The sequence below is a fragment of the Pipra filicauda genome, unplaced genomic scaffold (genome assembly GCF_003945595.2).
Source record: "Pipra filicauda isolate LSUMZ 115617 unplaced genomic scaffold, ASM394559v2 scaffold629_size504944_pilon, whole genome shotgun sequence".
Taxonomy (NCBI): domain Eukaryota; kingdom Metazoa; phylum Chordata; class Aves; order Passeriformes; family Pipridae; genus Pipra; species Pipra filicauda.
In genome coordinates, this window is record NW_024104786.1 from 297,847 (window position 1) to 324,624 (window position 26,778).

General features: G+C 67.2%; 3 protein-coding genes across 6 annotated transcripts; all 3 read left to right on the plus strand.

Moving 5' to 3' along the window:
• The first annotated feature begins 347 nt into the window (after positions 1-347).
• DMTN (dematin actin binding protein) lies at positions 348-11,748 on the plus strand. 3 transcript variants are annotated; one of them, XM_027714063.2, is made up of 17 exons: positions 348-449; positions 6,174-6,237; positions 6,486-6,542; positions 7,234-7,305; positions 7,456-7,611; positions 7,753-7,797; positions 7,936-8,047; positions 8,156-8,212; positions 8,300-8,452; positions 8,538-8,647; positions 8,734-8,839; positions 9,340-9,401; positions 9,516-9,564; positions 10,234-10,241; positions 10,486-10,545; positions 10,644-10,724; positions 10,816-11,748. In XM_027714063.2, exons 3-17 carry the CDS (start codon positions 6,525-6,527, stop codon positions 10,927-10,929), a joined length of 1,203 nt encoding a protein of 400 aa, XP_027569864.1. In that variant the 5' UTR covers positions 348-449; positions 6,174-6,237; positions 6,486-6,524; the 3' UTR covers positions 10,930-11,748. The 3 variants fall into 3 exon arrangements, with proteins under 3 accessions (XP_027569864.1, XP_027569862.1, XP_027569863.1); XM_027714061.2 differs by having other exon boundaries at positions 349-449; positions 7,231-7,305; XM_027714062.2 differs by lacking the exon at positions 348-449 and adding an exon at positions 2,231-2,428 and having other exon boundaries at positions 7,231-7,305.
• Positions 11,749-12,520: 772 nt separating this feature from the next.
• On the plus strand, positions 12,521-20,074 carry LOC113984223 (actin filament-associated protein 1-like 2). 2 transcript variants are annotated; one of them, XM_027714074.2, is made up of 17 exons: positions 12,521-12,647; positions 15,259-15,387; positions 15,491-15,565; positions 15,673-15,749; positions 15,967-16,048; positions 16,121-16,338; positions 16,713-16,892; positions 17,081-17,164; positions 17,349-17,436; positions 17,515-17,732; positions 17,818-17,951; positions 18,044-18,164; positions 18,252-18,360; positions 18,718-18,867; positions 18,981-19,141; positions 19,220-19,330; positions 19,423-20,074. In XM_027714074.2, exons 1-17 carry the CDS (start codon positions 12,632-12,634, stop codon positions 19,447-19,449), a joined length of 1,980 nt encoding a protein of 659 aa, XP_027569875.1. In that variant the 5' UTR covers positions 12,521-12,631; the 3' UTR covers positions 19,450-20,074. The 2 variants fall into 2 exon arrangements, with proteins under 2 accessions (XP_027569875.1, XP_039244204.1); XM_039388270.1 differs by lacking the exon at positions 12,521-12,647 and having other exon boundaries at positions 15,305-15,387; positions 15,494-15,565; positions 19,423-20,072.
• A 431-nt stretch (positions 20,075-20,505) lies between these two features.
• Positions 20,506-26,721, plus strand: FHIP2B (FHF complex subunit HOOK interacting protein 2B). The gene is made up of 17 exons (XM_027714059.2): positions 20,506-20,599; positions 20,690-20,768; positions 21,754-21,923; positions 22,734-22,838; positions 22,960-23,082; positions 23,217-23,387; positions 23,474-23,670; positions 23,750-23,858; positions 24,155-24,231; positions 24,308-24,497; positions 24,582-24,736; positions 24,829-24,951; positions 25,035-25,125; positions 25,273-25,416; positions 25,705-25,845; positions 25,923-26,023; positions 26,119-26,721. The coding sequence occupies exons 1-17, from the start codon at positions 20,555-20,557 to the stop codon at positions 26,222-26,224; spliced, it is 2,127 nt and encodes a 708-aa protein (XP_027569860.1). The 5' UTR covers positions 20,506-20,554; the 3' UTR covers positions 26,225-26,721.
• Positions 26,722-26,778: the final 57 nt, after the last annotated feature.

Genomic DNA, 26,778 nt, shown 5'->3' on the forward strand with positions numbered 1-26,778 from the left:
TCCAAAGGAAGCTCCTGTACCCCCTCCATCCCTCCCTGAATCCAAAGGAAGCTCCTGTACCCCCTCCATCCCTCCCTGAATCCAAAGGAAGCTCCTGCACCCCCTCCATCCCTCCCTGAATCCAAAGGAAGCTCCTGCACCCCCTCCATCCCTCCCTGAATCCAAAGGAAGCTCCTGTACCCCCTCCATCCCTCCCTGAATCCAAAGGATGCTCCCGCACCCCCTCCATCCCTCCCTGAGCCCAGAGGCCTCTCCCGCGCCCCCTCCATCCCCGGCTGGAGGCCGAAGGATGCTCCTGCACATCCTCCGCGCTCCATCCCGCCGGCTGCGGCGGGAGGCGGTCGCTGTGGCAACGTGCCGTGCGGCGCAGGGGAGGGGATGCTCGGCGCAGGGATGGCTCCCGGCGGACGGGCAGCGCTGCCTGCGGCGGGCCATGGGCTCCCCTGAAGGTAGGGCCGCGCTCCCCGTGCCCCCCACACTCCCCCCAGCAACCCCCCGGCATCCTCCTGCCTTAGGCCCGGCTTTGGAAGCACCGCCGGGACCGGGGGTGACCCAGCGGGAACGGGGACGGGGGGGGCTCTGCGAGCGCGCCGGGGCTGGTTGGAGCGGGATAAGTGCGTTCCCAAACTCCTCCCTCCATCCGTGCGGGCACCTCGGGGTGCGGGGCTGGGGGTTGGGGGGTGCTGAGCCCCCCGCGGGTGCCACGGCGGGTTCAGGCGCCCGAGCGGCCCCGGGCGCAGGTGGAATCCGCCCGAGCAGCCGCTGCGATCGTCTTCATGCTTGAGAAACTGGGTTAGTGGTGGTGGTGGTGAGGGGGGGGGGAGGCGGCCACGGCCTCGATTATTCATGGGCACGGCCCCCGGGGGGGCGGCTGGGGCCGGCGGAGCCCCCTCAGCGCGGGGGCGCGGCGGCATCGCGGGCTGCTCGTGGATCAGCGAGCCGGGCTGGCCCTGGCACCGAAGGACACGTGTGTGCATCCCCCCGGGGGTGTCTCCCCCCCAGACGTTCACCTCGGGGTGTGTATCCCCCCCGGGTGTGTATCCCCCCCAGATGTGCATCCCTGGGTGTGTATCCCCCTCCAGATGTGCGTCCCTGGCTGTGTTTCCTCCCTCCCAGGTATTTATTCATCCCTGTGTGTCCATCCCCGGCCGTGCATCCCCCTGGGTGTCCATCCCCCCCAGTGCATCCCCCTGAGAGCGCATCCCCCCAGACGTGCTTCCAGGGGGTCCAGTAGCCCTTCCCTGAGCCAGGACAGGAACGGAGGCAGCAAACAGCGGGAGCAGAGCGCTGGGGAGAGGACCCAGAGAGGGAGCTGCTGTCAGCAGGCTGCTCTCTCCCACACAGAGCCGGGAATAGACGCTGGATCCCAGCGCTGCGGCACCAACGCAGCCCCGCCGCCCCCGGGGGGGTCCAGCCGTGGCACCGTTCCCGTGCCGGGTGCCTGGATCCTCAGCCAGGCCCCTGTTCCCAGCGGCTCCAGGGGGATTAGGGATGGTCACAACCTCCGTGCCCTGCCCCAGCCCAGCCCTGGGGGCTCATCCCAAGGATTCTCGGGATGTGGGGGGCTCAGGATGTGCGGGGGGGGACATCAACTCTCCCTGCCAGAGCCCAGGGCTTGATTTCGGCAGGTCCTCAGCGCCTCCCGGCCCTGCCTGGGCTCTGCTGGCCCCGCGGATGGAGATTCCTGCCGGATTTCCCCTCCCAGGGCAGCGGGGGGTGGGCGCCGCCCTCGCAGCACCCCCAAACCCAGCCTGGGCGTCGGGTTGAACGGCAGGTGCCCCCCACCACTCCCCCCCACCCTGTCACAGCCCAGCGGGGTGCTCAGCTCCCCCGATCGGGGCTGGGGGTGCCCAAACCCCGGCGAGGGGCTGTGAGGGGGAGCAGGGGCTGCCGTGCCCGGTTGGCAGCGGGGGCTGCAGGGGTGGTGCCGGGGGTCCGGGCTGTTCCTGGCAGCGGGGCAGGCCGGGTTATCGCTGTTTTCCTCCCTCTTTGTGCCGGGGAAGCGGGAGGAGCGGGAGCCAATAACTGCTTCGTCATGATGCCGGCTAATTCTCCCCTTGTTGGGAAAGGGACTGAGCCAGCAGCGAGCGAGGTGGGCAGAGGCGAGCGGCACCCACGCAACCCACCCACCCATCCGCGCGCTCCTCCGCCCCTCCACGCAGCCTCCCACGCAACCCACCCCCGCCCGCCCCGGCGCGGTTATCGGGCGGCGAGGGCGGCGGGGCTGGCGGTGGCAGATAGGCTCGTCCGCTCCTCCGCTCGCTCGCCCTCTCGCCCGCCCCGCCGTCACGCTCTCGGATGCGCCGCAGCCGCCGCAGCCCCGGTGGCCCCCACGCGCGATCGGGTGGCCGGGCGAGCGGAGCGGGCCGAGGGCGTCCCCCCGCAGCGCCCCGCGGCCGGAGGGATGCGGTGTCCTCCCCGCGCCTAGGTGAGTGAGTGAGGGAGTGAGCGGCCGTGCGCTGCGGGGCTCGGGAGGGGGGGACGTGGACGCGGGTGGGGGACGCGCCGCCCCGGGAGGGGTGCGGGGGGGACGGTTCGCCGCGGCCGGTCTTTGCTTTGCCGTCTCCCGCCGCTCCCCCTTTCCCGGCTCTCCCGGGGGATTTGTGGGGGGTGGGGAGAGGGCTGAAGGGAGCCCCACGTCTTGTCCTCCCCCTTCTCCCCCTGCTCCCTGCCCTTGCCGGGGGGCCGCGGGGATAGGAAGGGCGGTGACCCGAGGCGGGGACGTGGGGACAGGGCCGACACCTCACCTGCTCCCCCCCACCCCCCGGGGCATCACAGTGCTCCACAACCCCCCCGGGACACCCCCTGCCCTCCTCCCCCCGGGACATTGCCATGGGCACAGCGTATCCCAAGGGAGGAGGCCGGGACAGCCCTGCCATTCCCAGCCCCGCTTGTAGAGTGAGCTTGTGGGGTCTCAGCGCTGTTGAAGGGAGGTGCACTCCCCATCCCACCCCCGTCTCCGTGAAGGGCTTTGATGATCCCTGGCCGTGGTGGTCAGAGTTTTGCCGTGGACATGGGATTTTGCAGCCTCCCACCACCACTACCAGCTTCTCCTGGCCCCCCCTGGCAAAGCACCAAGGGGCCAAACTCCCACCATGGAGCATCGGGGGGCTACCTGGAGGGGGGAATTTGGGGTGCAAAACGCGCCTCCCCCTCGTAGTTCTTGGCCACGAATGGAACCACCTCCACAGGGGGTTCAGCCCCCGGCTGTGGGCGTGCAGGGTGGGTGCTCAGGCAGCGCTAATTCCTGCCTCTCCCGGGAAAACCTGGGCCACCAGCTGCCACCTCGGCCCCGGGGACCCCCCAGCCACATCCCCCGTGTCCTGCCAGGTGGGCACCTCGCTGTGACAGCCCCATGCCCGGTATCGGGGTGCCCAGGGCCCCCCCACCCCAAAGTTCCCGGTGCTGGGCATCCCTGGGGGCTGTTCCCGGAGAGCTGGTAGAACTGGGGGGGGGGGATCTTTGGGGCCGGGGGGCACCATCAGACCCCCACGGGGAGCCCCGGAGGGCGCGGCCTCCGCACACACCCCCAGCGGGTCCCTCCGCGTGCGGGATGAGCAGGCTAATCCCACTCTAATCCCAGATTACGTGCCACGTGAGCCGCGGCCCAAAGCGGGCTGCGGCGTGGCCAGCGGGGCAGGGGGGCCGGGGCCGGACCCCCCCCAACCGGGAGCTTTGGGGTGAGGGCCGGGTATCCCCGCTCTAAACTTGTCTGAGGGCTCGGAGCCTCCCGGCAGCGCTGAGGGAGCGGGAGAGCGGGTGGGTTGGCCCAGATTCCTCGGAGGGGAGGAACCGAGGAGGTGGAAATGCCTCCTCTCCGTCTCCATCCGCCCCGGGATGGGGTGGGCGGGTTGCTGCTCCCCCAACCCGGCGAACTGAGGCTCGGAGCATCCCCGTGCCCGCCGCAGGACGCACCTTCCATCCCGGGGGTGGAAAAACCCCCGCGGCCAGGCGCTGCCAGCTGGTGGCTTTTAAGGCCACCGGGGTCCCCGAGCGGGGTGCAGTGGCACGGAAGCGATGGGCTGGGCTGTCGATAGGCACGGGGTCGCTCCCGCCGCCGGGAGATGCCCCGGCGGGGATGGAAAAGGGAGAAACAGGACAAAGGAGGAACCGGACACCGTTCGGCCGCGGGTCGGGGACCCACGTGCTCCCGTGGTCGCGATCAAGTTGCCGGTGGGGCCCCACGTGCGGCGGTGCCTCGGTTTTGCCCCGTTGGAGGATGCCCCGGGCCTCTCCCGGGCTGTGTTTGTTTGGGGTTTGTGTCGGGAGGAGGAGCAGGAGGAGGCCGGGGCTGGGCTGGGCTGGGCTGGGAAACACCGGACGCCGTTCCCAGGGCTGGCGGGAACCGTCTGTTCGGGGAACTTGTGACCCCGCGTGTCCCCCCCGCTTCCACCGCTGGCGGGGAGCCGGGGAGGCTGCGGGGACACCGGGGGGCTCCTGCCCCGCACCGCGACAAGGGCGAGGAAGGGAGGATGAGGAGGAGGGCGAGGGGAGGAAGGCTGGGGGGGGGTCCCTGCCCGCTCCTCCGCGGGCAGTGGGGGGGGTTCTCCCAGCCTGGCCCCTGGCCCAGGGCCGGGCACTGATGGCTTTGGCGGCTGCGAAAAGTCAAATCCGGATTTCCTCGGGGTGGGGAGGAGGGAACCGGCCTCTTCCCGCTGCAGCACAGCCCTCGCCACGGCCCCCCCAACCCGGGGACAGGAGGTGGGGGGGTGGACCAGCACCCCCACATCCCGGTGAGCCCCCTCCGGCGCGTGTCCTGTCTGTCTGTCCGTCCCTCCCTCCCTCCTCCACCACTCTTTCCCGTGACTCCCTGCCCAGCTCCTTTCCCTCCCCGCTCCGGCGATGCTCCCTGGGTACCCTCAGCATCGCCCTGGGAGGGGGGAACGGTGTGTCCCCCCCTCACCCTCCCCTCTTCCTCTCGCCCTCCTGGCCGGGAAAATCCCAAACACGCTTATCTCGGGAACACGCGGGGCACCTGCCAGCGGGCTTGCGGGGAGATTGGATGTTGCCATGGGGAGCGCGGCTGCCATCGGGGCGGTGGCTCCCTGCCTGCGCCAGATAAGATGTCCTCGCGTCCCCCAGCGCGGGGGGGGGGGACGGGACAGACACACACCGTGGCCGAGCTGGTTGTGCAGCCCTGGCACCCTTCGCCAGGTTTTTTGGCATCTCTCCGCACCCCCCGGCTCGGGGTTGTTTTTCCTTCCCCTCCGGCGTCCTCATCCAGCCATCCCCGCACCCCCTCCCGCCGCTCCCGCCGCTTCCTCCGCCATCGCATCCATCTGCTCGCTGCCACCGCGGCCCCGCCGGTGTCCCAAACGCCCCCGGGGGTGTGACCGGAGGCCGGGGGGCTGCCCTGGCCCTGCCGCTGGAAAGTGTGAGCTCATGGATGTGCCCGGACAATGCCGCCTTGTGCCGCGCTCGGGGCCCATCCCGTCCCACCGGCCCCCGGCGCTGCGGACCCCCGGGGGGGCTGGGAGGTGCTGGGGGTGGGGGTGAGAGGGTTAAAAGCCCTCTCCGGTGACGAATATGGGGGTCATTTGTGGCTGGGGGGGGGTGGATGGAGCTGCTGGCAGGGCCTCCTCGTGCTGGGCTGGACCCTCGTGCCGGCAGCGGGAGGATGCTCCCGGATTTCTCAGACCTGCTCCTTCTCCATCTCTGCATCCCACAAGGGGTGATTCGCCCGTCCTGGGGGCCGTGGGGCTGGGGGACAGCAGGGTTGGGGTCCCCAGAGGCGGTGACGCCCCCCAGCCCACGCCCAGGGTTGGGGTTCAGGGCCGGAGGGTTCCAGCACTGTTGTTGCCCGGCTCGCACGAGGCTTTTCCCAACTCCCTCCCCCCTCCGAGAGGAGAAGTTTTGAGGAGAATGGGGAATTTTCCCCTTTGTGTGCGCGGCATTGTGGGTGTAAAGCACAGGGAGGGCCGAGGCCCCGGGGGGCTGTGGGGGGCTGAGCACAGCACGCCCGTCCCGCTCCCGCTGGAGCCTTCTCGAGGCCGCCGGACAAAAGGGCGTCATTCCCGCTGCTCCCGCTTGCCAGCACCGTCAGCAGCCGCCAGGCAGCCGGCACGGGCAGGGGACACACGGCCGGGCACCGGGGTCCGCAGGGACAGCGGCGGGGATGAGGTGGAGCTCCACCTTCCTGTGAGTCACCGTCACCTCTCCCGTCTCCCTTGCAGAGGGAATATCCGAGCCCCAGCCCGGTGTCGGCGTCCAGAGGGATGTGGAGCCACAGAGGCAGCGGTGAGTGCCCCGCGCCTGTCCCCCCTGCCTGGGGGACAGTGGCACCCCCTGGGAAGCCTGTCCTGCTGCCAGCACAGCGATATTTGGCAGGGGGGGACGTACCAGCCTCCTGTCACCTCAGGGTTTGGTGTCTGGGGGGCTGCCCCATGGCAGGAGGGTGGTGGGACGTGGGTACCTCGCCCCTGACCAACATGGGGGTGCTCTGTGCCCACCCTGGCTGTGCCCCCAGCCCTCTACTGTCCCCACAGGACCCTGTGACTGACACAACCTCTCCTGCCCACAGCTGAATGGAAAGACTGCAGAAGGTAAGGGGGGGCCGTGGGCAGGGTCCTGGGGGATGTGGGCAGGGTGCTGGGGGTCCAGAAAGGGTGCTGGGGGTCCAGAAAGGGTGCTGGGGGTCCAAGCAGGGACTGGGAGTCCAGGACAGGGTGCTGGGGGTCCAGAAAGGGTGCTGGGGGTCCAGGACAGTGTGCTGTGGATCCAAGAAGGGGCTGGGGGTCCAGGACAGGGTGCTGGGGGTCCAGAAAGAATGCTGGAGTTCCAAGCAGGGACTGGGAGTCCAAGCAGGGGCTGGGGGTCCAGAAAGGGTGCTGGGGGTCCAAACAGGGGCTGGGGGTGCAGGACAGGGTGCTGGGGACATGCAGGCAGTGGCTGGTGGTCAAGGGCAGGGGCTGGTGGCCAAGGACATGTGGGAATGGGATGCCCTTAGCAGGGCTCTGCCTTCCTCCTCCTCCTCCTCCTCCTCCTCCTCCTCCCAGCCCAGCCTGGCAGCACCATCTAGTGGCAGCGTGTCCTGGCCAAGGCACTGTCCCCTGTCCCCAGAGGAGCAAAGGAGACCCCAGTGCCCAGCCAGAAATCCCCAAGGAATCTTTATCCCGGGGCACTGAGGTCCATGGGCACCATGGCTGTCCCCCGGCCCCCCTGCCACGCCCCGGGTTCCCAAACACAACCCTGAGCCCCTTCCTGGCCTAAAATGTCTCCTTTTCCATCCAGCAGCCACTGACCTCCCCTGGGAGCGTCTGTTCTTCCCGTGGATCCAGCGTTCCTGGATCGCCCTCCAGCATCGTGGTAAGAAGCCATTCCCACCTTCCCATCACATCCCTCCACCCGTGGGGACAGGAATGCGCCTCCTCAAACCCCTCCATCACCCTGGCAGGGCCATGTTCCCAAATATCCCCTTTCCGCTCTCCAAATGAAGGTGTTTTCCCTCCTTTCCAGGCCAAAATGGACAACGAGGTCCTGGGATACAAGGACCTGGCTGCCATCCCCAAGGACAAGGCGATCCTGGACATCGAGCGCCCCGACCTGATGATTTATGAACCCCATTTCACCTACTCGCTCATGGAGCACGTGGAGCTGCCCCGGAGCCGGGAGGTGAGGATGCCCCTGGGCCCCTGGCCCGTGTCCCCCGGGGTGTTTTTGGGGAAGGGGAGGGATCATGGAGGGGGGGGGAGGAATCCCAGCTGTGGGGCTGCCGGAATAAAGTGGAATAAAATGCTTCTTGCCTCCCTGCAGCGCTCCCTGTCTCCCAAATCCATCTCTCCCCCTCCGTCTCCGGAGGTGAGTAACGGCACCGCTTGGGGCTTGGGACGCAGGGGGCGGAATTCTGGGGAGGAGGAGGAGGAGGAGGAGGGGGCGATGCTGAATTCTGGGGAGGGGAGGTCTGGCTGATCGCTGCTCCCCCCTGTTTGCCCGCAGGTCATCCGGGAGTGGCTGGAGAGCCGGCAGCCCCCCACCAGCACCCCCGTGCCCGCCTCGCGCCAGGGCGGCTCCTCCACCCGCAGCAGCGTCCAGCACTTCCACCGACCCGGTACGACCCCCTGGCACCGGGACACCACCCACAGTGGGCCCCCCTGGCACTGCCAAACCCACCCTGGTGGTCCCTGCACACCCCTCGACCCCCCTTTTCTCCTTCCAGAGACCGACACGACGGAGCTCAACATATACAAGAAGCCCCCGATCTACCGGCAGAAAGGTGAGTGTGGGTGTTTGGGGGGGGTCTGTCCCGTGGGATGGGGCGCCCAAAAAGGCACTGCCTCAACCCCCCCCCTGCACCCCACAGACCACCATTCCAGCGCCCACCACGGGAAGCATCTCATCGAGGACTTGATCATCGAATCCTCCAAGTTCCCGGCGGCGCAGCCCCCCGACCCCAACCAGCCCGCCAAGATCGAGACCGACTACTGGCCGTGCCCCCCGTCCCTGGCCGTCGTGGGTAGGTGGGAATGGGGGGGTCTATCCCGCTCAGAGACCCCCGTGGGGTGCCGGGAAGGGCTCTGACACCCCCCCTGTGCCCGCAGAGACGGAGTGGAGGAGGCGGATGGCCTCCAAGAGAGGGGAGGAGGAGGACGAGGACCTGACGGAGGAGATGAAGAACCTGCGGGAGCTCCAGAAGCAGGAGCTGAGCAAGGTGAGGGGCAGAGCGGGCGGGCGGCACCTCGGGAGGGGCGGGGGGGTGTTGATGTTGCTCCCAACGCGCATTCCCTTCGTCCCCAGGTCACCTCCAACCTCGGGAAGCTGATCCTGAAGGAGGAGATGGAGAAATCTCTCCCGATCCGGAGAAAAACCCGCTCGCTGCCGGACCGGACGCCCTTCCACACGTGTACGTGGGGTGTTCATCCCACAGGCCGGCCCTTCCCTGCCTCACCCGCTGGCTCTGGCTGCCTGCACCCCTGCCCGTACCTCCTGCACTCCTGCCCATACCTCCTGCACCCCTGCCCGTACCTCCTGCACCCCTGTCTGCATCCCTGCCTGCCTCCCTACCTGTATTTCACACATCCCTGCCTGTTCTTCGGCATCCGTGCTTGCACCCCTGCCCGTACTTCCCAATCCCTACCTGTACCCCTGCCAGCTCCTGCATCCCTGCCTGCATCCCTGCCTGTACCTCCCACATTCCCATCTGCACCCCTGGCAGGTCCCACATCCCTGCCCATGCTTCCTACATCCCTGCCCATGCTTCCTACATCCCTGCCTGTACCTCCCGCATCCCTGCCAGCTCCCACATCCCTGCCTGCCTCTCCCACGTCCCTGCCTGCCTCTCCCATGCTCCTGCCAGCTCCCACCTCCCTACCTGCCCCCCTGACCGTGTCTCCTCTCTTCCAGCCCTGCACACGAGCTACAAGAGCTCCTCCCTGCCAGCCTCGGGCAGGAGCACCCTCACCCGGGTGAGTGGGCAGCAGCAGCGGCCCCCCCGCACTCCTGGGGTCATGCCCCACCCTGGACAGGCTCGGGGGGTGGCCCTGCTCTGACCCTGTCCCCTGTCCCCTGTCCCCCTGCAGCTGCAGTCAGCAGAGTTCGGCTCGGCGGGGAGCGAGAAGGGCAGTCCAGGTGAGGATCAGCCCATGGAATGGGGCTGATTTTTGGGAGAGGGGGTGTGGGGGAGTCCCAGGGGATGTGGGGGAGTCCCAGGGGATGTCCCAAGGACGTGGAGATGTCCTGGAAACGTTGGGCTGTCCCAGGGGATGTGTAGATGTGTGGGGGGATGTGGGGATGTCCCAGAGTTGTGGGTGAGTCCTGGGGGATGGGGGGGTGTCCCAGGGATGTGGGGATATTCTGGAGTTGTGGGGGTTTCCCAGGGGATGTGGGGATGTCCTGGAGTTGTGGGGATGTCCCAGGGATGTGGGGATGTCCCAGAGTTGTGGGGGTTTCCCAGGGGATATGGGGATGTCCGTGGGGATGTGGGGATGTCCTGGAGTTGCAGGGGCGTCCTGGGTGCCCAGATGTGGGAACGTCCCAGAGATTCATGGATGTCCTGGACATAGGGGGGTGTTCCAGGGGATGTGTGGACATCCCAGACATGTGGGGTTGTCCTGGGGGAATTGGGATGTTCGGGGGGGATGTGGGGATGTTCCAAGGGATTGGGAGTGCTGGGGCAACCCGGGGATCAGCAGAGGCTGGAGAACAACCTCTGGGGGCTTCTCGTCACCTGGGGGAGGGTGCTGGGGGGGTCACAACAGGGGTGCCCAGGGCTGAGCCCCGCTCCTCTGTGTTTGCCAGCCCTGCAGGTAAGAACTCACCTGGCTGCCAGGATGGAGACCCAGCGAGAGGGTGACGTATGATGGGATGGGGGGGGACACACCTGGGATACCTCTGGGACTGATCCCAGAGGGGACAGGGGCCAGCTGGAGGTGGGAGGGGGGCTGTACCATGCCAGGCTGGAGCCCACCACCTTGGCATCGGTTCAGGTGGGGGAGAGCAGCCCTTTGGGGAGGGGGGCCGGGCTGACACCAGGCTTTTGCCCCCCCCCAGAATGGCCAACGTGGGCGCATGGACAGAGGGAACTCCCTGCCCAGCATGTTGGAGCAGAAGGTGAGCGGGGCTGGGAGGGCCTTGGGGGGCTTGGACAGGGCTGGGAGGGGGCTGTGAGAAGGTCTTACAGCCGTGTGTGCCCCTCTTTCCCCCCACAGATCTACCCCTATGAGATGCTGATGGTGACGAACCGAGGGCGTGTGAAGCTGCCGCCCGGCGTGGACAGGACCAGGCTGGAGGTAGGGGCCGTGCCAGGGGTTTTTTGGGGGGGTGGGGGTGCAACGGGGGGGGTCCCTGCACCCCATCACCATCCCCTCTGCCCCCACACAGAGACACCTGTCCCCCGAGGATTTCCTGAAGGTCTTTGAGATGCCCCCGGAGGAGTTCAGCAAACTGGCCCTCTGGAAGCGCAACGAGCTGAAGAAGAAAGCCTTCCTCTTCTGAGCCCCGCCCGGCCCCGAGCCCAGTCCGTGTCGCGCCGTGTACCCGCTTTAGGGCTCTCAGCCGGTTTTTAGGGCCCCTTTCCCACACCCTCAGACCTGCCCCCCCCCCTCTCCTGGCCTCGCTCCTCCCGTGGGAAACGGGCTCGGGAGGGGCTCGAACCTGCCTGGCCACGGGGTGATGGGGCAGCCCCCGCCCCGGGGCAGGCACGGTTCAGCCAGGAGGGGTGGTTTGGGGGGGTCTCTGGGCTTTGTGCCCCCTTTTTTCCCCCCCTACACCCCTCCCGCGACCACTGGCAGGGGCAGTGCCCGGCTCTGCTCTCAGCCGGCCGGGAGCACGCTGGCTCCGGAGGGTGGGCACTGGATGGGGGGGGGTTTCCCTCCTCCCTGGGGGTCTGCTGCCTTCAACCCCCACAGCCTGGGTGCCCCTGTGCCCCCTGGGTGCCTCTGTGCCCCCTGGAGTGCCCCTCTCCCACCCTGAGACTTGGGAAGAGCCCGGGGGCCGACTCACTGCCAGACTGATGTTCTCCCGGGAAAAACCAGGCTGCCATCCCACCCTGCCCCACTCCAACCCCCCCCTCCCAATTTTGACACCCCCCCGGGTCCCTCCCGTGCCAGCTGCTTCAGCGAGGACCCCCAAGGACACTGCCAAACCCCCCTGGCACTGGGCAGGAGCGGGGCAGGGCTGGGAGGGGGGTGAGGGGGCACACCTGAGATGAATTTGGGGAGGGGGGGGTCTCAGTGGGACCCTGGGGCAGCTCCTGGTGCATTTCCATGGGCAGATGTGCCCACGGGGGGGGATGCACTGGGAGAGGGGGTACAGGAGGGGAAGGGGGGATGCACTGGGAGAGGGGGTACAGGAGGGGAGGGGGGGGATGCACTGGGGGCGTGCAGGGGGGCACTGGGGCGATGAACTGGGCAACGATGAACTGGGGCGATGGATCGGAGCAGGGCACGGCTCGATGGGCACCGCGGCCACCGGGGGGCTGGGCAGGGCATTGTCCCTGTCCCCACCACCCCCCCGTCGGCCGCGCAGGTAGGGCTCGGCACCGGGCAGCACCTCCCCTCCTCACACCCCTCCCCTCTCCCCGCACACGTTTTGGGCAGGACCCCTCTCCCCCCGCACCCCCCTTTTTCCCCCCACGCTCCCCGGTTTCTGTTTCCAGCCACTTTCCAGCCGCTAGACCTTGTTGGGATGTAAAGAATGTAATTTATCGGGAATTCACTGGCCCATACTTGCCTTTCACTGCTACAAACGACATATCTATAAATATATATATAAATATGGGTTGTTTTCGGACTGGACTACAGTGATTCACTTTCTCTGGTTTTTTGTTAGTTTATTTTATTTGCTGGTGTCGGAGAATCCGCGTGAGAGTGATTTTTTGCTTACAATTAAAGGTGAAATGGCTTTACCCGGCCCGGCTCCGCTGCTTTGCTTTCCCCCCCTCCCTCCCCGTTCCCCAAATCCCCCCAGACCCCCCGTCGTCCCCGAGCGCGGGTCCCTGCAGATGGCGATGGTGCTCCGAGGAGGATGCGGAGCCCTTCCCCGCCTTCCTCCCGCCCCGGCCGGGCTGTGCTGGGGGCCCTCAGGGCGTGTGCGAGCCGAGCCGGGCCGGGACAGCGCTGCCCCGGTCCCGGTCCCGATCCCAATCCCGGTCCCGATCCCAATCCTGATCCCGCCGCGATGTGAGCGCTCCCGCACCATGTCCCGGCAGAGAGGTACGGGGGGGGGCACAAAGCGATGCGGGGCTGAGGAGGGGAGGGGTACAAGCCTAAAAAAAGGGGGGGGAAAGAGGGTAGAGGGTGCGGGGGGCGCTGCGTGGGGGTGCCCACGCGTGTGCGGCCGGGCGTGGGGGTGCCCGGGGGGTGTGGAAGGGGAAAAAGGGTGCAAGAGAAGAAGGAGAGGGTGAAAAGGGGGCAGAGCGGGGGTTTGGGGTGGTGGAAGGTGCTGCAGGAAGGGTGCTGGGGGGGAAGGAGCAGGGACGAGGTGCCCCCCAGCACTGGGGTGCCACGGCAGGGAGGGGGGTGCCAGGGGTTTTTCCAGCGCCCTCCCAGGGGCAGTTTTGGGGGGCGCAGAGGCCGTGGGGGAGCGTCCCCGCCCTGGAGCCGTGGCCTGGAGCCTCCCCACATGACGGGTCACGCCGCGGGCAGGAGAGCTCGGGGCGGCCTCCAACCTCCTCTGAGTCATCCCGCGCTGGGCCAGAGCCACCCCCGGGGTCCCCCCGAGCCGCTGCCACCGCCTCTGCACCCCGCAGTGCCCCCGCGCACGGATCAAAATCCACGTGGACGCAGGGCGGAGGTGCCAGTCCCGAATTCCAGCCCTCTCATCCCCCCGGGGTGCGGGCATCACCCAGGCATCGAGCGCTCCCACGGCATCCCTTGGGCAAGCCCTCTCCTTCCTCCCCCTCCTGGCCTTCCTCCTCCTCCTCCCGCGAGGATGAGGATGCGGATGCCATGAGGATGAGGATGCCACCGTGCCGGGACACGTCCCGTGGGAGAGCAGGGAGCTTTGCTAGGAGACCACGCCGTGTTTTGGGTGGGGGGGAGGCGTTTTCCTCCCGCCCTGGAGACCGAGGCAGATGTTTTCCATCCCGACTGCCTTTCCCTTGGCACGGCACAGGCAGCTGGCACGAGGCCACGGCTGAGGGCAGCCCCTGCCTGCCCTGCACTGGCCTTGGGCACGGCCGGGCATGGATTCCCTGCCCCACCGAGGGGGGAGAGCCGTGAGGGGGGTGGGGGGGCTGCAGGGAGGGCAAAGGGGTGAGTGGACGGAGATGTCATTGCCGAGGAATTCGGCCTGGGCGGAGGAGAAGAGAGAGGGAGGGAGGGGCAAAGCCAGGCACTGCTGGGCAGGGGGGACAGTCCCCGTGTCCCCCACGCTGCACGTGGGTCCCTTCAGGCAGCCCCTGCTCTCCCCCTCCCACTCCAGGCTTTTCCTCCAGGGAGCTGGTCCCCCCCTTCCCTTCCCCAGTTTCCAGGGAAATCCAGATGTTTGGGCCCAGCTCCGGCATTGCTCAGCCTCACTGCACTGCCAGATGTTTCCTCTCCCCCCGGGCAGGGTGTGTGCTCCCAAACTGGGGACACTGAGAGGGGAAGGGGGTCCCCCTGTGCCAGCACCTCCCAGGAGGCTTCACCCTTGGCCCCTGTAATGCACGTGGGACTGGTGGGCTCCTTCCCCCACCTGCCCTTGCCTCCCCTGGGGGCTGGCACCTTCTTTGGGGTGCACTGCATCCCTGCTAGCCTGGAGAAATGTGGGATTCAGGGATATGGGATGTCGGGGTCACCTGGGGCACTGCGGGGGGTCACTGGGCAGTGTCCTGGCCGGCGGTGGTTTCGCTGGGATTGTCCCTGTTCCAGCTGGGAAATGTCAGGGGGACTCGAGGAGGGGCAGACCCTGTGCCAGGAGGTGGTGGGTTCCGGCAGCGGGTCTGGAACGTTTGATCCTAGCTGGGAGCAGGGAGCAGAGCCCGGAGCAGGGCCGTGCAAACCACTTCCAGCTGCTCGGCAGGACGGAGCCCGAGGGGAGCCAGGCAGTGACCTCGGGGCAGCTCAGAGGGCATCTACCCCTTCCTGTGTGAAGGTGCCCAGGGTGAAGGGGCTCTGTGGGAGTGGGACTGGGGGTGTTCCTGCATGTCCTGCCCTGCCATGTGCTCCCTCAGTGCAGGAAACACCTGCACGGAGCCCAGATCCCGAGCCGCCACCCTTGGGGGACAGAGGGGCCCTCTCCCTGTGCCCACAGCCCCCCATGTCTCCTCCACCTCGGGGGGCCGTGGGGGGGACACAGTACTGTCCATCCCACTGCACAGGCTGCAGGATTCCCATCTTCCCTGGCACAAAGCAGCTCCTTGTCCCGCTCCATCCCTCCTTCCTGGCACGGCAGAGTTGGGGTCCCTGGTGGGTGCTGAGCCCCGACCCCACTCCCTGCCCTCAGAGCGGGTAGTGGGGGAATGTTCAGCATTTCAGCCTTCATCAGCTGCTCCCACGTGCCAGGCCTCCTCCTCCTCATCCTCCTCTTCCTCCTCCTCTTCCTCTTCCTCCTCCTCCTCCGTGTGCCCAGCGCAGCCCCCAGGCCGTGGCTCCCCTCGCCCAGTCGGGAACAAACCGGCTCTGTGAGGGCACACAGAGGAGCCTTCATCCCCGCGGGTCCCCAGCCCCCCTCCTCATCCTCCCCCGTGCCCCTGGGCCTGTCAATAGTGGGATTGTGCAGGGCAGGGGCAGGTGCTGGAGCGGGGGCACGACCAGTGGGATGGGGCACGTCACCCTCTGGCATCGAGGAGCCCCTGCCCGCCCTCCTCTGGTGGCTGCGGTGGCACTTCCCTGCCCCTCGCAGACCTGGACAAGCTGCTGTCGGACCTGCGGTCCTTCCTGCTCATCCTGGACCGGGAGAGCCTCAGCGCCGCGGCTCGGGCCAAGAAAAAGTCGGTGTCCGACCTCCTGTCCCGGCTGCAGAGCCCCCCGTGTGAGTGCGGGGCCGGAGGGCGGGGGGAAGCCCCCGGTGGGTGCCCGGCGGGCAGCCGGGAAGGGCGCAGGGGCGGGGCTGTGACCGGGCGCTCCCCCCGCAGCAGAGGATGCAGAGTACATGATCATGCGCTGCCTCTCGCCCTCCCCGGGGACCCCGCAGGGCTGGACCGGCCCGGGTGAGTCCCGCGCTCCGACCCACCCTCCTTCTCCTCCGCGCACGGCTGGGGGTGCCCGACCCCTCTCCGCCCCACAGCGCCGCTGCCAGTCCCGCTTTTCCCCCCAGGATCCAGGACGGCGGATGCAGCGGGAGGGAGAGGCTGCGAGTGCCGCCCGGCCAGCGCCCCCAGCCTGCACGGAGGGGTAAGGGGGGCACTGGAGGACGATGGAGGGGCTGCGGGGGGCTCTGGCAGCGGCACGAGGGATGGCAGAGGGGCACTGGTGGCCATCCCTGCACTGAAACCTCACTCACGCGGGGGAGGGAAGGTCCCCGTGGTCCCACCCGCTTCAGGTGCCTCGAGGACACCGCGAGGTCCACGCGGGGGGGGCAGCACCTTTGGAGCACCCCTTCTCCCCCCAGAACAAGGTGCTGGGGGGTGTCTCACCGTCCCCACCGGCCGACGACTCGTACGAAGACGCGGAACCCCAGAACGGATGCTCCGGTGAGGCCCCCCCCGCACCCCCCGCCCAGCCCCGGCGTGCACCCACCCCCCTGACCCCGCCCCGGCCCGCAGGCGGGGCCGACACCGACAGCAGCCACTACGAGTCGTACGAGGAGGAGGAGGAGGGTGTGACGGACCGTGCCCACTACCTGAGGTGGCCGCTGGGCACCAGCCCCGAGGCCGAGTCCCCCGGGCGCCCCGAGGCCCAGCTCTGCGGCTTCCTCTGGAGGAAACGCTGGCTGGGACAGTGGGCGAAGCAGCTCTTCATCGTCCGGGAGCACGTGCTGCTGGTGAGGGGCTGGGGGAGGAGGAGGAGGGATGGGGGGGTGGGGGGGTGGATGGATGGAGGGATGGTGGATGGAGGGATGGGTGGGTGGATGGATGGAGGAATAGCTGGATGGAGGGGTGGGTGGATGGATGGAGGAATAGCTGGATGGGGGGGTGGGTGGATGGGTGGATGGATGAAGGGATGGATGGATGGAAGGATGGGTGGATGGATGGAAGGATGGGTGGATGGATGGTGGATGGGTGGATGGATGGTGGATGGGCAGATGGGTGGACAAATGGATGGATGGATGGATGGATGGATGGATGGATGGATGGATGGATGGATGGAGGTTGGGAGCAGGTCTCCACGCCCTGCTGACCCCCCGTGCCCCCGCAGTGCTTCAGGTGTGCCGCCGACCTGCAGCCGGTGCTGGAGCTGGACCTGCGGGGCTGCCGCGTCACCTACAAGGACAAGCGAGGCAAGAAGATGCCACACGCCCTGAAGGTGACAGGCACAGCAGGAGAGGTGCTGGTCATCGGCTTCCAGAGCCGGCAGCAGGCTGAGGACTGGAGGAAGGTTTGGAGGTGTTGCAGCCGGGCAGGAGCGGGGTGGGCAGGGAGAAACGGGGGCATGGCCCTGCTGGAGTGCTCCCGAGGGGGCTGGGGGTGATCCTGTCTGCTCCCAGCTCCCTTCCCGGGGGTGTTGGAGCCCTGTTGAGGGGGAGCAGGAGCCCGGGGTGCAGCGCTCCCCGTTTCCCTCGGCAGGTGATCGAGGAGGTCAGCAGCGATGCCCCCGGGGGGCTGGCAGCCCTCAGCGCCCCGGTGTCCCCTTCCTCGAGGCTCAGCAGGGTGAGCTTGTCCAGGGAGACCCGGGCACGGGAGAGGGCCAGGAGCACACCCAATTCCACGTCCTGGTGACCCTGCTGGGTGACACCAAGGAAGGGTTGGCTTGGGGAGGGAGTTGGGGGGTGGGGTGTGAAACCCGCAGAGTCGGGGCTCTCTGCACCCCTATTCTCAGCCTGCCGGCCCCCAGCTCGGCAGGGAGGAAGAGGAGGAGGAACAGGATCGCTCCCGGCAGAGCCCCACCCGCAGCCCACGGCCCAGCGAGGACACCAAAGGAGGTGGGGTGCGTGGGGAGGGGGTGAGGGGGGGTCCTGCCCCCCTCACAGTGCCGCTGACGGGGGGCTCCCGGCCCGCAGGGTTCCTGGCGGTGCGGCTGCGGGGCCGCTGGCAGCGGCTGTGGTGTGCCGTGCGCCAGGGAGCCCTGCGCATGTTCCCGGAGCCCGGCCCTGCCCAGCGCCCCGTCTGCGCCCTGCGCCTGGACGGCTGCGAGGTCTCCCCCGGGGCGGCCGCCGGATCCCCCCAGAACCTGCGCATCCGCATCGCCCAGCGGGGCCGGGAGCTCGCCCTGCTGCAGGTGAGGGGCGGCCACGGTGCCCTCACGTCCCTCCCTCCAAGGGGGGGGGCACGCACTGAGCCTGGACCCCCCTGCCCCACGCCAGGCCCGGTCGGATGAGGAGAGGGAAGCCTGGCTGAAGACCCTGCGGGCCAGGGGAGGAGGGGAGCCGGCGGGTGATGACGGACCCCACAGCAAGCCCCCCCGGCCTGGCGATGCCAGCAGCCACCCTGCTGCCAGGTAAGGAGCTTCTGGACGAGGCAGGGCCACCCCCAGCCCTCCTGCTGCTCTGCAGGGTGTGGGAACTAACGGGCCCCCTCTCCTGCTCGCAGCGGGCTGATGCTGCGCCGTGTGCCCACCCCCAACACCTACATGGATGACCCCTTTGGGCACCCCCCGCCAGCCGAGGCCCCCAAGCACCTCTACTCCAACGCAGAGCGGCTGCAGCAGCTGGTAACCTGCTCACGCCACCCCCGGGGTGGGGGGACGGGCTCCCACCGTCCTCTTGCCCGCGGGATTCTCCCATATTTCCTTCCACAGCAGCAGAGTTTGGACCGGGCAGTGCAAGGGCAGCGCAGGAGACCCGTGTCTGCACTGCCCACCTGTGCCAGCAGCAATGCCCTGGGCAGTGCCTGGCCCTCGCAGGCAGGTGAGAGGGGCTGGGTGCTCTTCCCAAGAGTGCAGCAGGGTCCTCCCTTGCACCCCATGCACCCCAATCCCAGGGGCTGGGGTGGGGGTTGTGGTGCCCATGAACGTGGTGTTGTGCCATGATTTCCCAGTCCTTAATCCTGTGCATCCTTCCCCTTCCCTTCCTCCCCAGCATCCTTCTTTCATTCCTCCCCAGCATCACTTCCCTGCTCTTCCTTCCCAGAATCCTTCCTTTTTCCATCCTCCCCAGCATCCCTCCTCTTCTCTTCCTCCCCAGCATCTTTTCCCTGGCCTTCCTCAGCAGAATCCTTCCTCTTCCCATCCTCCTGAGCATCCTTCCTCTTCCTTTCCTCCCCAGCACCCCCACCAGCTCCCCGGCGCAGAGCTCCCAGCCCACAGCAGGCAAAGGAGAACCCCAACCTCCGGAGCAGGGATCTTTCCCGATCCCAGCGCACCCTGACACTGCCCGAGAGGAAAGGGACTCGGGATGGGCTGGACATCCTCATTGGTAGGGTCACAGAGGGGCTCTGCCCTGCTGCCAGGGGCTGCCTGGTCCTTGTTGGAGCAACTGGCAGGGTCAAGGCGTGCCCGGGCTTGGCAGTGCTCCCACTGTCCTTGCAGGGAAGAGAGCCTTTCCCAAGCTGGAGGAGAAGGTGGGACAGCTGGAGAGGGCCTGCCGTGTGAAGGGCAGGCTGAAAGCCGGCTCCGAGATGAACCTCCTGGCCATCGGGAAGTCACTGAAGGGCCACATCGCTGCCACCGCCAGCTCGGCCGGCTCCGAGGTGGGGGACACGGGATGCAGGGAGAGCAAAGGGTTTTAGGGGGCTGCCCTCACCCTCTCTCCGCTGTTTTTCCATCAGGGATCATTCCTCAGGCCGCTGCTGAAACGCACCACGTCGGCGAGGAGCGCCCTGAAACCGCCCCCGTCGCCCGTCATCGTGGAGAAGGGGAACGTGAGGCAGAAGAGGAAGGTACCCCCGGGATCCAGGGGGGGTGGGAAGGGCTCAGGTGATCTCAGGGCACAGGGAGACGGGGGATTGACCGTTCCTGGGCCGCCCTCCAGGAGTGGGAGATGAAGTCTGCGATGTGACCCTGCCCGCCTGCAGACGGACCTGCCGGAGCGGGAGTGTCCCGGCTGCGCGTGGATCGTGCAGGACCGGCCTGGATTCAGCCTGGAATCTGAGTTTTATCCGTCCAGTATCAACGCTACCACTACGCACATCTATTTTTTATATATAGATATATAGATATATACATATCAAGCTCTCCCTCGGTGGGTTTCCAGCCTCTCCCTGCTGTGTTCCCGCCCGTCCCAGCACCTCGTTTTCGGGGTACAGAATTCCCAGGTACAACTTCCTGAGCTGCTGGCTCTGCCCCCAGTGTGGGTCCGGTACAAACTGTGCCTTGGCAGCGCCCCAGCCCCCCCGGACCCCCATTTAAAGGGATGGGTACGGATCCACCTCGGATCGAGCAGCTGGCGGGGCACACACACAGTTCAGGGGCATCCAGTTCTCCATTCCCTGGAGCTGGCAGGACCCAGGCTGGGCCCTGGGTGGTTTTCCAACAGCTGTGCTCCTCAGGGCTTGGTTTTCGTTGGAGAAATGGGGTTTTTTTGGGTTTTTGTTGGGTTTTTTTTTAAGGCTAAAAAAAAAAAAAAAAATATGTGGTAAAACGTGCGTTGTGCTGTGTGAAAGGGAGAGCTGGGGAAGGGGGATGTCCTTGTCCTTGTCCTTATCCCGGTGCGTTATGAGGGGTATCCCCACCCCAGTGCGGGGAAGGTTGTCCTTGTCCATCCCTATCCCAGTGCAAGGTGTGTGTGAGGTCCTTCCCTATCCCAGTGCGAGGTGTACACGGGGTTTATCCCTGTCCCTGTGCGAGCTGTGTGTGGGGTCCATCCCTATCCCTGTGCGAGGTGTGTGGGTTCCACCCCCATCCCAGAGCCCCGGGTCCGTCCCCCGCCGCGAGCTGCCCCGCGGGGCAGTTCCAGGGCTATGACACCTCCCCAACCCCAACCCCTCCTCTCCCCACCCTCCTCCAGTCCCGCCCCCTCCCCGTGTCCCCAATCCCGCCCCGATCCCGCCCATCCCGCCGGGAGCCGGAGCGGAGCCGCCGGGGGAGGGAGCGGGGCGGGGCCGGGAGTGGGGTCGGGGTTGGGGTCGGGGCCGGTCCCGGGGGTGGTCCCGGGGGTCCCAGCCATGCTGAGCCGTCTGGGAGCGCTGCTGCAGCAGGCGGTGGAGACGGTGAGGGGGACGCGGGGGGGGCCGGGAATGGGAACGGGACCGGGGGGGGGTTGTTCCGTGCGCCCCTGACCCCGGCCCCGGTGTGCGCAGCGGGAGCCCAGCGTGGACCTGCTGGAAGCCTTCACCGAGCACTGGAAAGGCATCACCGGCTACTACCTGGAGGCCACAGGTGAGGGGGGTGCGGGGACAGGGTCGCCGTGCCCCTATATGGGGTCCCTGTGCCCCGGGTTGGGGTCCCTGTACCCCAGGTTGGGGTCCCTGTGCCTCGGGTTGGGGTCTCTATGGTGTAGGAGTCAACTCCCTGTGGTGTGGGAACAGGGGTCTCGTGTCCCGGGAGAGGGTCCCTGTGCCCTAAAATAGGGTCCTGTGCCCTGGGAATGAGGTGCCTGTGCCCTGGGAGGGAACCCCGTGCCCTGGGAAAGGACCCCATGTCTTAGGACAGGGCTGTGTGTCCTGGGAGAGGGTTTCTGCGCCCTAAAATAGGGTCCTTGGCCTGGGAATAAGGTGCCCGGGGAGGGGGTCCCTGTGCCCTGGGACAGCACCCCGTGTCCTGGGACGGATCCCTGTGCCCTGGGACGGGACCCCGGTGCCCCGTGGCAGACCTGGCACGCGGGGCTTTGGCGTGGGACGCCCGTTCCCATTCCCCGGAAGGATTTCTCCACGCGGGGAGCTCTGCCCGGCCCGGCCCCAACCCCCGGCGCCCCAGCGGGGTCAGCACGGGGGGGTTCGGGTGGGTGCGGACACTCCCGGGAGCGCCGGACAGGCTGGGACACGTCCCCGCCGGGAACACGCCGCTCCCCGGGAGCGCTAAAGCGGGGCCTGCAGAGGCTTCAGCCCCGATTCCCAGCGGGATCTTGGCCCTTCCCGCTGTGCCGGGGCGGGGGGGTCTCCAGGGCTGGCAGTGCCCACCGGGAGAACGGGCAGCGGGATGTCCGGCACCTTCCTAGGCCGGGAGCGGAAGGAGCAGCTGCCGGCTCTCCATCCTCACATTGCCATCTAGCGTCATTCCCAGCCCGGGAGGAGCGGGATTCCGGGCCGGCAAAGGATCGGGGAGCCGCTGGAGAGCGTCCCAGCCGGGCATCGCTCCCTTTGCCACGTGCCCTGGGAGCGGGGCGGGGGGCACACGCCGCAGCCCCCCATCCCTGTGTCCACAGACGAGAGCATCCCGGCCAGGCAGACGGACATTCCCTGGCGCCTGAAGCAGATGTTGGATATCCTGGTGTACGAGGAGAAGCAGCAGCCGGCGGGGGAGACGGGGCCGTGCCTCGAGTACCTGCTCCAGCACAAGCTCCTGGAGACACTGGGCACGCTGGGAAAGGCCGAGGTGGGTGTCCCAGCGCCGGGAAAACGGCTCCAGGGGGAAGGAGCCCCCCCCAGAGCTGGAGTACTCGCAGTCTTTTCCAACTCCTTGATGTGGTGCCACTCAGTAATTTTGATTTTTGAGCGTTTTTACTGGAAGCGAGACTTTGTGAAGCGTGAGACGGTCGGGGGGCTTGGCTTTTTTGGGGGGGAAAACTTGGCTTTTTTCAGAGGGTTTTGGATTCCCCAATTTAAGATCCCCACTGGGATCCTTTCTGGGGCTCCTCTGAATGGCTCTTGCACCCCACCTCATCCCCATGTGCACAGAAAGGGGTTTTTTTTTGCACATCTGGCACATCACTGCTTGTGGGATGAGGAGGGTGCTTTGTGGGATGAGTAGGGTTTGTGGGATGAGGAGGGTTTGGAAAAGTAAATATTGCCCAAATATAATGGCTCTGCTGCTCCTTTATTGCTAATAATAATGAGGTCCCTATAAATAGATTTTTATTCAGGTGTAAGTGTGGTGTGGGCTGTGGAAACGTGCTGGCCTTTCTGTGCCTGTGAGGATTTGGGGTTTTGGGGTGCTGGGGTTTAACTCCCCATCGCTGGGAAAAGGGGAAATAATCCCCCAATGATTTTTCAGTGCAGAGGACTGAGTTAAACCCCTGATTGTTAAAGGGAGCCTGGGGCAGGTGGGATGTGCTGGGGGGGTCCGTGGGTCCTCCTGCATCATTTTGGGGCACCCCCCTGGGTGAGCCAGCGGGCGATTTGGGGCAGTTACAGGGAAATCGGGTAACTGGGCTCTGTCTGATTCCTCCCCGTGTCTCATTCCCAGTATCCCCCCGGGATGAGGCAGCAGGTCCTGCTGTTCTTCAGCCGGGTGCTGGGGCAGGTCCAGCACCCTCTCCTGCACTACCTCAACGTGCACAGGCCGGTGCAGGTGAGGTCCCATCCCTGGGCTGGCTGCATCCCTGCCAAACCCCCCCTGGGAAGCAGTGCCCATGGAGAGGGGGTGGGAGAGCCCCCAGAATTCCCGCATCCCTCTCTCCCTGCCTCCCCAGAAGCTGCTCCAGCTCAGCAGCGGCTGCCTGGGCTCGGGCACGGAGAAGGAGGAGGTGCAGTTCGCCGCCGTCCTCTGCTCCAAGATCCAGCAGGATCCCAGCCTGCTGCCGTATATCCTGGAGGTGAGCAGCCCCCCCCATGCCAGTGGGACAATTTGGGGTCCCCTTTTTGCAGCTGCAAAGCTTGGGGTGAGGAGGAGGAGGAGGAGGAGGAGGAGGAAGGTGGTGGCTCCTTCGCTGCTCCTCTTCCTCTCCAGGGAAAGAGCGTCCTGAACAGGAGGAGAGCCCAGGAGCTGCCGGACAGCCCCAGGGAAGAGGGTGTGGAGCATCCCCCGGGCACCACTGCCAGCTGCCCCCCAGCCCAGCCCTCCCCACCACAGAGGGACAGCAACCTCGTCACCGCCCTGGTGGGGCTGTGCAGGAGCAAGGTACAGGCAAACAGGGGTGGCACGAGGGGACGGTGGGCACTGCCAGCCATGTGAGGACCCCTCCCTCCTCCTCCTCTTCCTCGCAGAAGAGCCGTGTGGCGCTGAGGGCTCGGGAGAACCTGCTGGTGCTGGCAGGGCTGGCCCAGGAGGCGGCTGCTGCCTGCCTGGTGAGGAGCAGTGCCCTGTGCCCGCTGCTCACGGGGCACCTCTGCGAGCTGTACAGCGCCGTGCCCCCCGGCACCGACCCTGCCGACGTCCTCGCCATGGACAGGCCCAGCTGGAGGTGAGGGGGCGCTGGGAAGGGGAGCTCAGGGGTCACCAGGGTTTTGTCACAGCCCCCCCGTGCCCTCCATCCCGCACAGGTCGCAGGGGGACGCTGCTGGTGACGGGGTTTTCCCGGGGAAGGAGAGCCTGGCTGCCTTCCTGTGCTGGCTGGACTACCTGGATGAGCTGGTGATGGGAGCCCACCCGGTGAGAATCACAGGATCACGGAGTCAGCTTGGAAAAGACCTCTGAGGTCACCGAGTCCAACCTGTGACATGCCACCACCTTGTCCCCCAGCCCAGGGGGACACGTCCAGTCGTTCCTTGGGTACCTCCAGGGGTGGGGACCCCACCCCCTCCCTGGGCAGCCCCTTCCAACGTCCAACCACCCTTTCTGTGAAGAACTTCTTCCTAATATCCAACCTAAACCTCCCCTGGCACAGCTCAAGGCTGTGCCCTCTCATCCTGGGGGGTTCCCAAGCCCAGCCTCTCCCTCTCCCCCAGCTCGTGGCCGACGCCATCACCGAGGCCGTGGAGGAGAAGTTTTTCCAGGGCGTCCTGCAGCCACAGCTCCTGCAGATGTGAGTGTCTGAGGCTGTTCCTCTACCCAGGACCCCCCGGAGCCAGGAAACGAGGTCTCCTTTCCCCCTCTGGCAGGTCGGAGCTCGCCGTCCTGGGCGCCACGGCCGTGCTGGCGGGGACGGTGCGGCAGATCCGCGCCCCTGCCCTGCTCCAGCGCCTCGTGCTCTTCCTGCTGGGGCCGCACCGGCACCCCGAGACCCCCGGGGACGCCCCCCACGCCCTGCGAGCGCAGCTCATCGACCGCTGTGACCACCTCTCCGACGAGGTGAGCCCGTGGTGGGGGGGGGGAGAACGGGGAGGGGGCGGCGCCGGGGGAGGGTCTGGTCTCACCCCGTCCCGCCCTGCCCAGATCAGCCTGGCCAGCCTGCGGCTCTTCGAGGAGCTCCTGAGGAAGCCCCACGAGCACGTGGCTCACAACCTGGTGCTGAGGAACCTGGAGGCCAGGGCGTACCTGCAGCGACAGGAGCGCGGACCCCCCGAGGCGGACCCCGAGGAGGACGGGCTGTGAGAGGGGGGGAGCTGGGGCAGGATAAGGGGGGGGCAGCCCCTCAGTGCCCACCCCACTGACACCTCTGGGTGATGTCACCACCCCGCAGGGAGCTGGAGGAGGATCCCTATTTCACCGACGGATTCCCAGACACCGGCTTTGGGACAGCAAATAACCCTCCCCCGGGCTCAGCCCCGGCGGGGAAGGGGCAAGCGAGCGAGGTGGTCAGCAGGTAGGGCTTTGGAGGGGCTGCCCTGGCTCGAGGGGCGGGGGCTGTACCCCCCTCCCCATGCCCCTCTCTCTCCTCTCTTCCAGCTTCCTCTGCCTGGTGCCAGAGGAGGCAAAGACCTCCTCGTGCATGGAGGAGGGCGGCTATGACACCTACGTGCACGATGCCCTGGGCATGGTGGGTGCCTGGGGGGCTCCCCAGAGGGGTCCCCATCCCACTGCTGGTGGTCCCTGCTCATGGGGGGGCCCTGCTCCTGGGGGGGGTCCCCATCCCGCTGCTGGTGGTCCTTACTCTGTCTCCCACCTGCTGCCACCCCCCTGCCAGGTCCAGACGTGCCGTGCCACTGTGGCCCCGTGGGGGTGGCCCTCAGCCCCCCGACCCCTCGAGTGCTGCCACCCTGGAGGGGCGTTTTATGAAGGTCACTTCCTCAAGGTGCTGTTTGACAGGATGAGCCGGATCCTGGACCAGGTACGCCCTGGGTACCCCCAGGTGCCCACTGGGCTCTGCCCTTCCCCTTGGCACTGCCCCTGTCTCGGCTGGGGGGTGTTTGAGCACGGGGTGGTGCTGTGGCTTCACGTGGCTACTGCCAGCCCTATGCCCCCCCCAGGACCCCCATAATGGGGGCAAAGTGGCCAAGAGCATCAGGAGTGCTTGGTGGGGATGGGCTCAGGACCCACATCAGGGGCTGGGGGATGTTGGTGGAGGGGGGGCCAGCCCCTGCCCCAGTTCCTGAGCATTCCCCTTTTTCCATCCCAGCCCTACAGCCTGAACCTGCAGGTGACCTCGGTGCTGTCCCACCTGGCCGCCTTCCCCCACCCCCACCTCCACGAGTACCTGCTGGACCCCTACCTCAGCCTGGCCCCCGGCTGCCGCTCGCTCTTCTCCGTCCTCGTCAGGGTAACGTCACCCACCGTGCTGGGGGGGGACACGGGGACACCCCCCAACAACCCTAACCCTCTTTTCACCCCCCCCAGGTGATTGGGGACCTGATGCAGCGGCTCCAGCGGGTGCCCCAGGCCAGGGCCAAGCTGCTCCTGGTGCGCCGGCAGCTCCTGGGGCTGGTGCCCGGCGAGCAGTGAGTGCTGGGGGGGCACTGGGAGGGTGGGGGTGCCTTTTGGGGGGCAGAGCCTGTACCCCAGGGAACCCCCCTCTTTGCTCCTCTGCCCCCAGGATGGATCACACGGTGCTCTTCAAGGGCGTGGTGGTGCTGGAGGAGTTCTGCAAGGAGCTGGCTGCCATCGCCCTGGTCAAGGGGCCGCCAGAGGGGCCACCCTGAGCCCCCCTTGACCCCCCCCAATTCGGCTGGGCTGCGGTGGCCACTGGGGGTGGCCAAACCCCACGCTCTGGTAGCCTCCAGTGGCCCTGTCCTGACTGCCAAGAGCCAGGAACGGCCGTGGCGCGCCGGGAAGGACCTCGCAGGAGGAAGAGGAGCCACCGAGTCCTTCCTCAGCACCTCGGGGGTGACGCCACCTCCCCGTGCAGGATGTGGCCCCGCCGGGGGCGAGGTGACCGGTGCTGCGTGTCCTCCTGGGTGGTGGGTTCCTGCTCCCCCCAAACCTCCAGCAGGGATTTTTTTGGGGGGGGCAATAATGGGGTGTGTGGGGCAGTGCCTCCCCCCCGTCAGCTGCAAGGACTTGCTCGTCCTCCTCTGGTGCTGTGGCACAGGGGGGTGACACGTGTGACATGTGTGTGTGTTGGTGCTGGACCCTGGCACAGCACCTGCCCCTGGGTGATGGGACTCTGCTCTAATAAAGCTGTGAGCTCAGCACCACACACGCTGTGGCCCTGCCATCCCTTCCCAAACACCCCCCAAAATGCCCACTCCTGACT

Bases quoted from the DNA above. Each gene is read 5' to 3' on its own strand.
- LOC113984223 (XM_027714074.2), top strand. The intron at 19,142-19,219 runs GTGGGGGACACG...TTTTTCCATCAG, and splicing joins CCAGCTCGGCCGGCTCCGAG to GGATCATTCCTCAGGCCGCT. The intron at 19,331-19,422 runs GTACCCCCGGGA...GCCGCCCTCCAG, and splicing joins ACGTGAGGCAGAAGAGGAAG to GAGTGGGAGATGAAGTCTGC.
- FHIP2B (XM_027714059.2), top strand. From the start codon at position 20,555: ATGCTGAGCCGTCTGGGAGCGCTGCTGCAGCAGGCGGTGGAGACG. The intron at 23,859-24,154 runs GTGAGAATCACA...CCTCTCCCCCAG, and splicing joins TGGTGATGGGAGCCCACCCG to CTCGTGGCCGACGCCATCAC. The intron at 24,232-24,307 runs GTGAGTGTCTGA...CCCCTCTGGCAG, and splicing joins CAGCCACAGCTCCTGCAGAT to GTCGGAGCTCGCCGTCCTGG.
- DMTN (XM_027714061.2), top strand. The intron at 8,048-8,155 runs GTACGACCCCCT...TTCTCCTTCCAG, and splicing joins CCAGCACTTCCACCGACCCG to AGACCGACACGACGGAGCTC. The intron at 10,546-10,643 runs GTGAGCGGGGCT...TTCCCCCCACAG, and splicing joins CCAGCATGTTGGAGCAGAAG to ATCTACCCCTATGAGATGCT.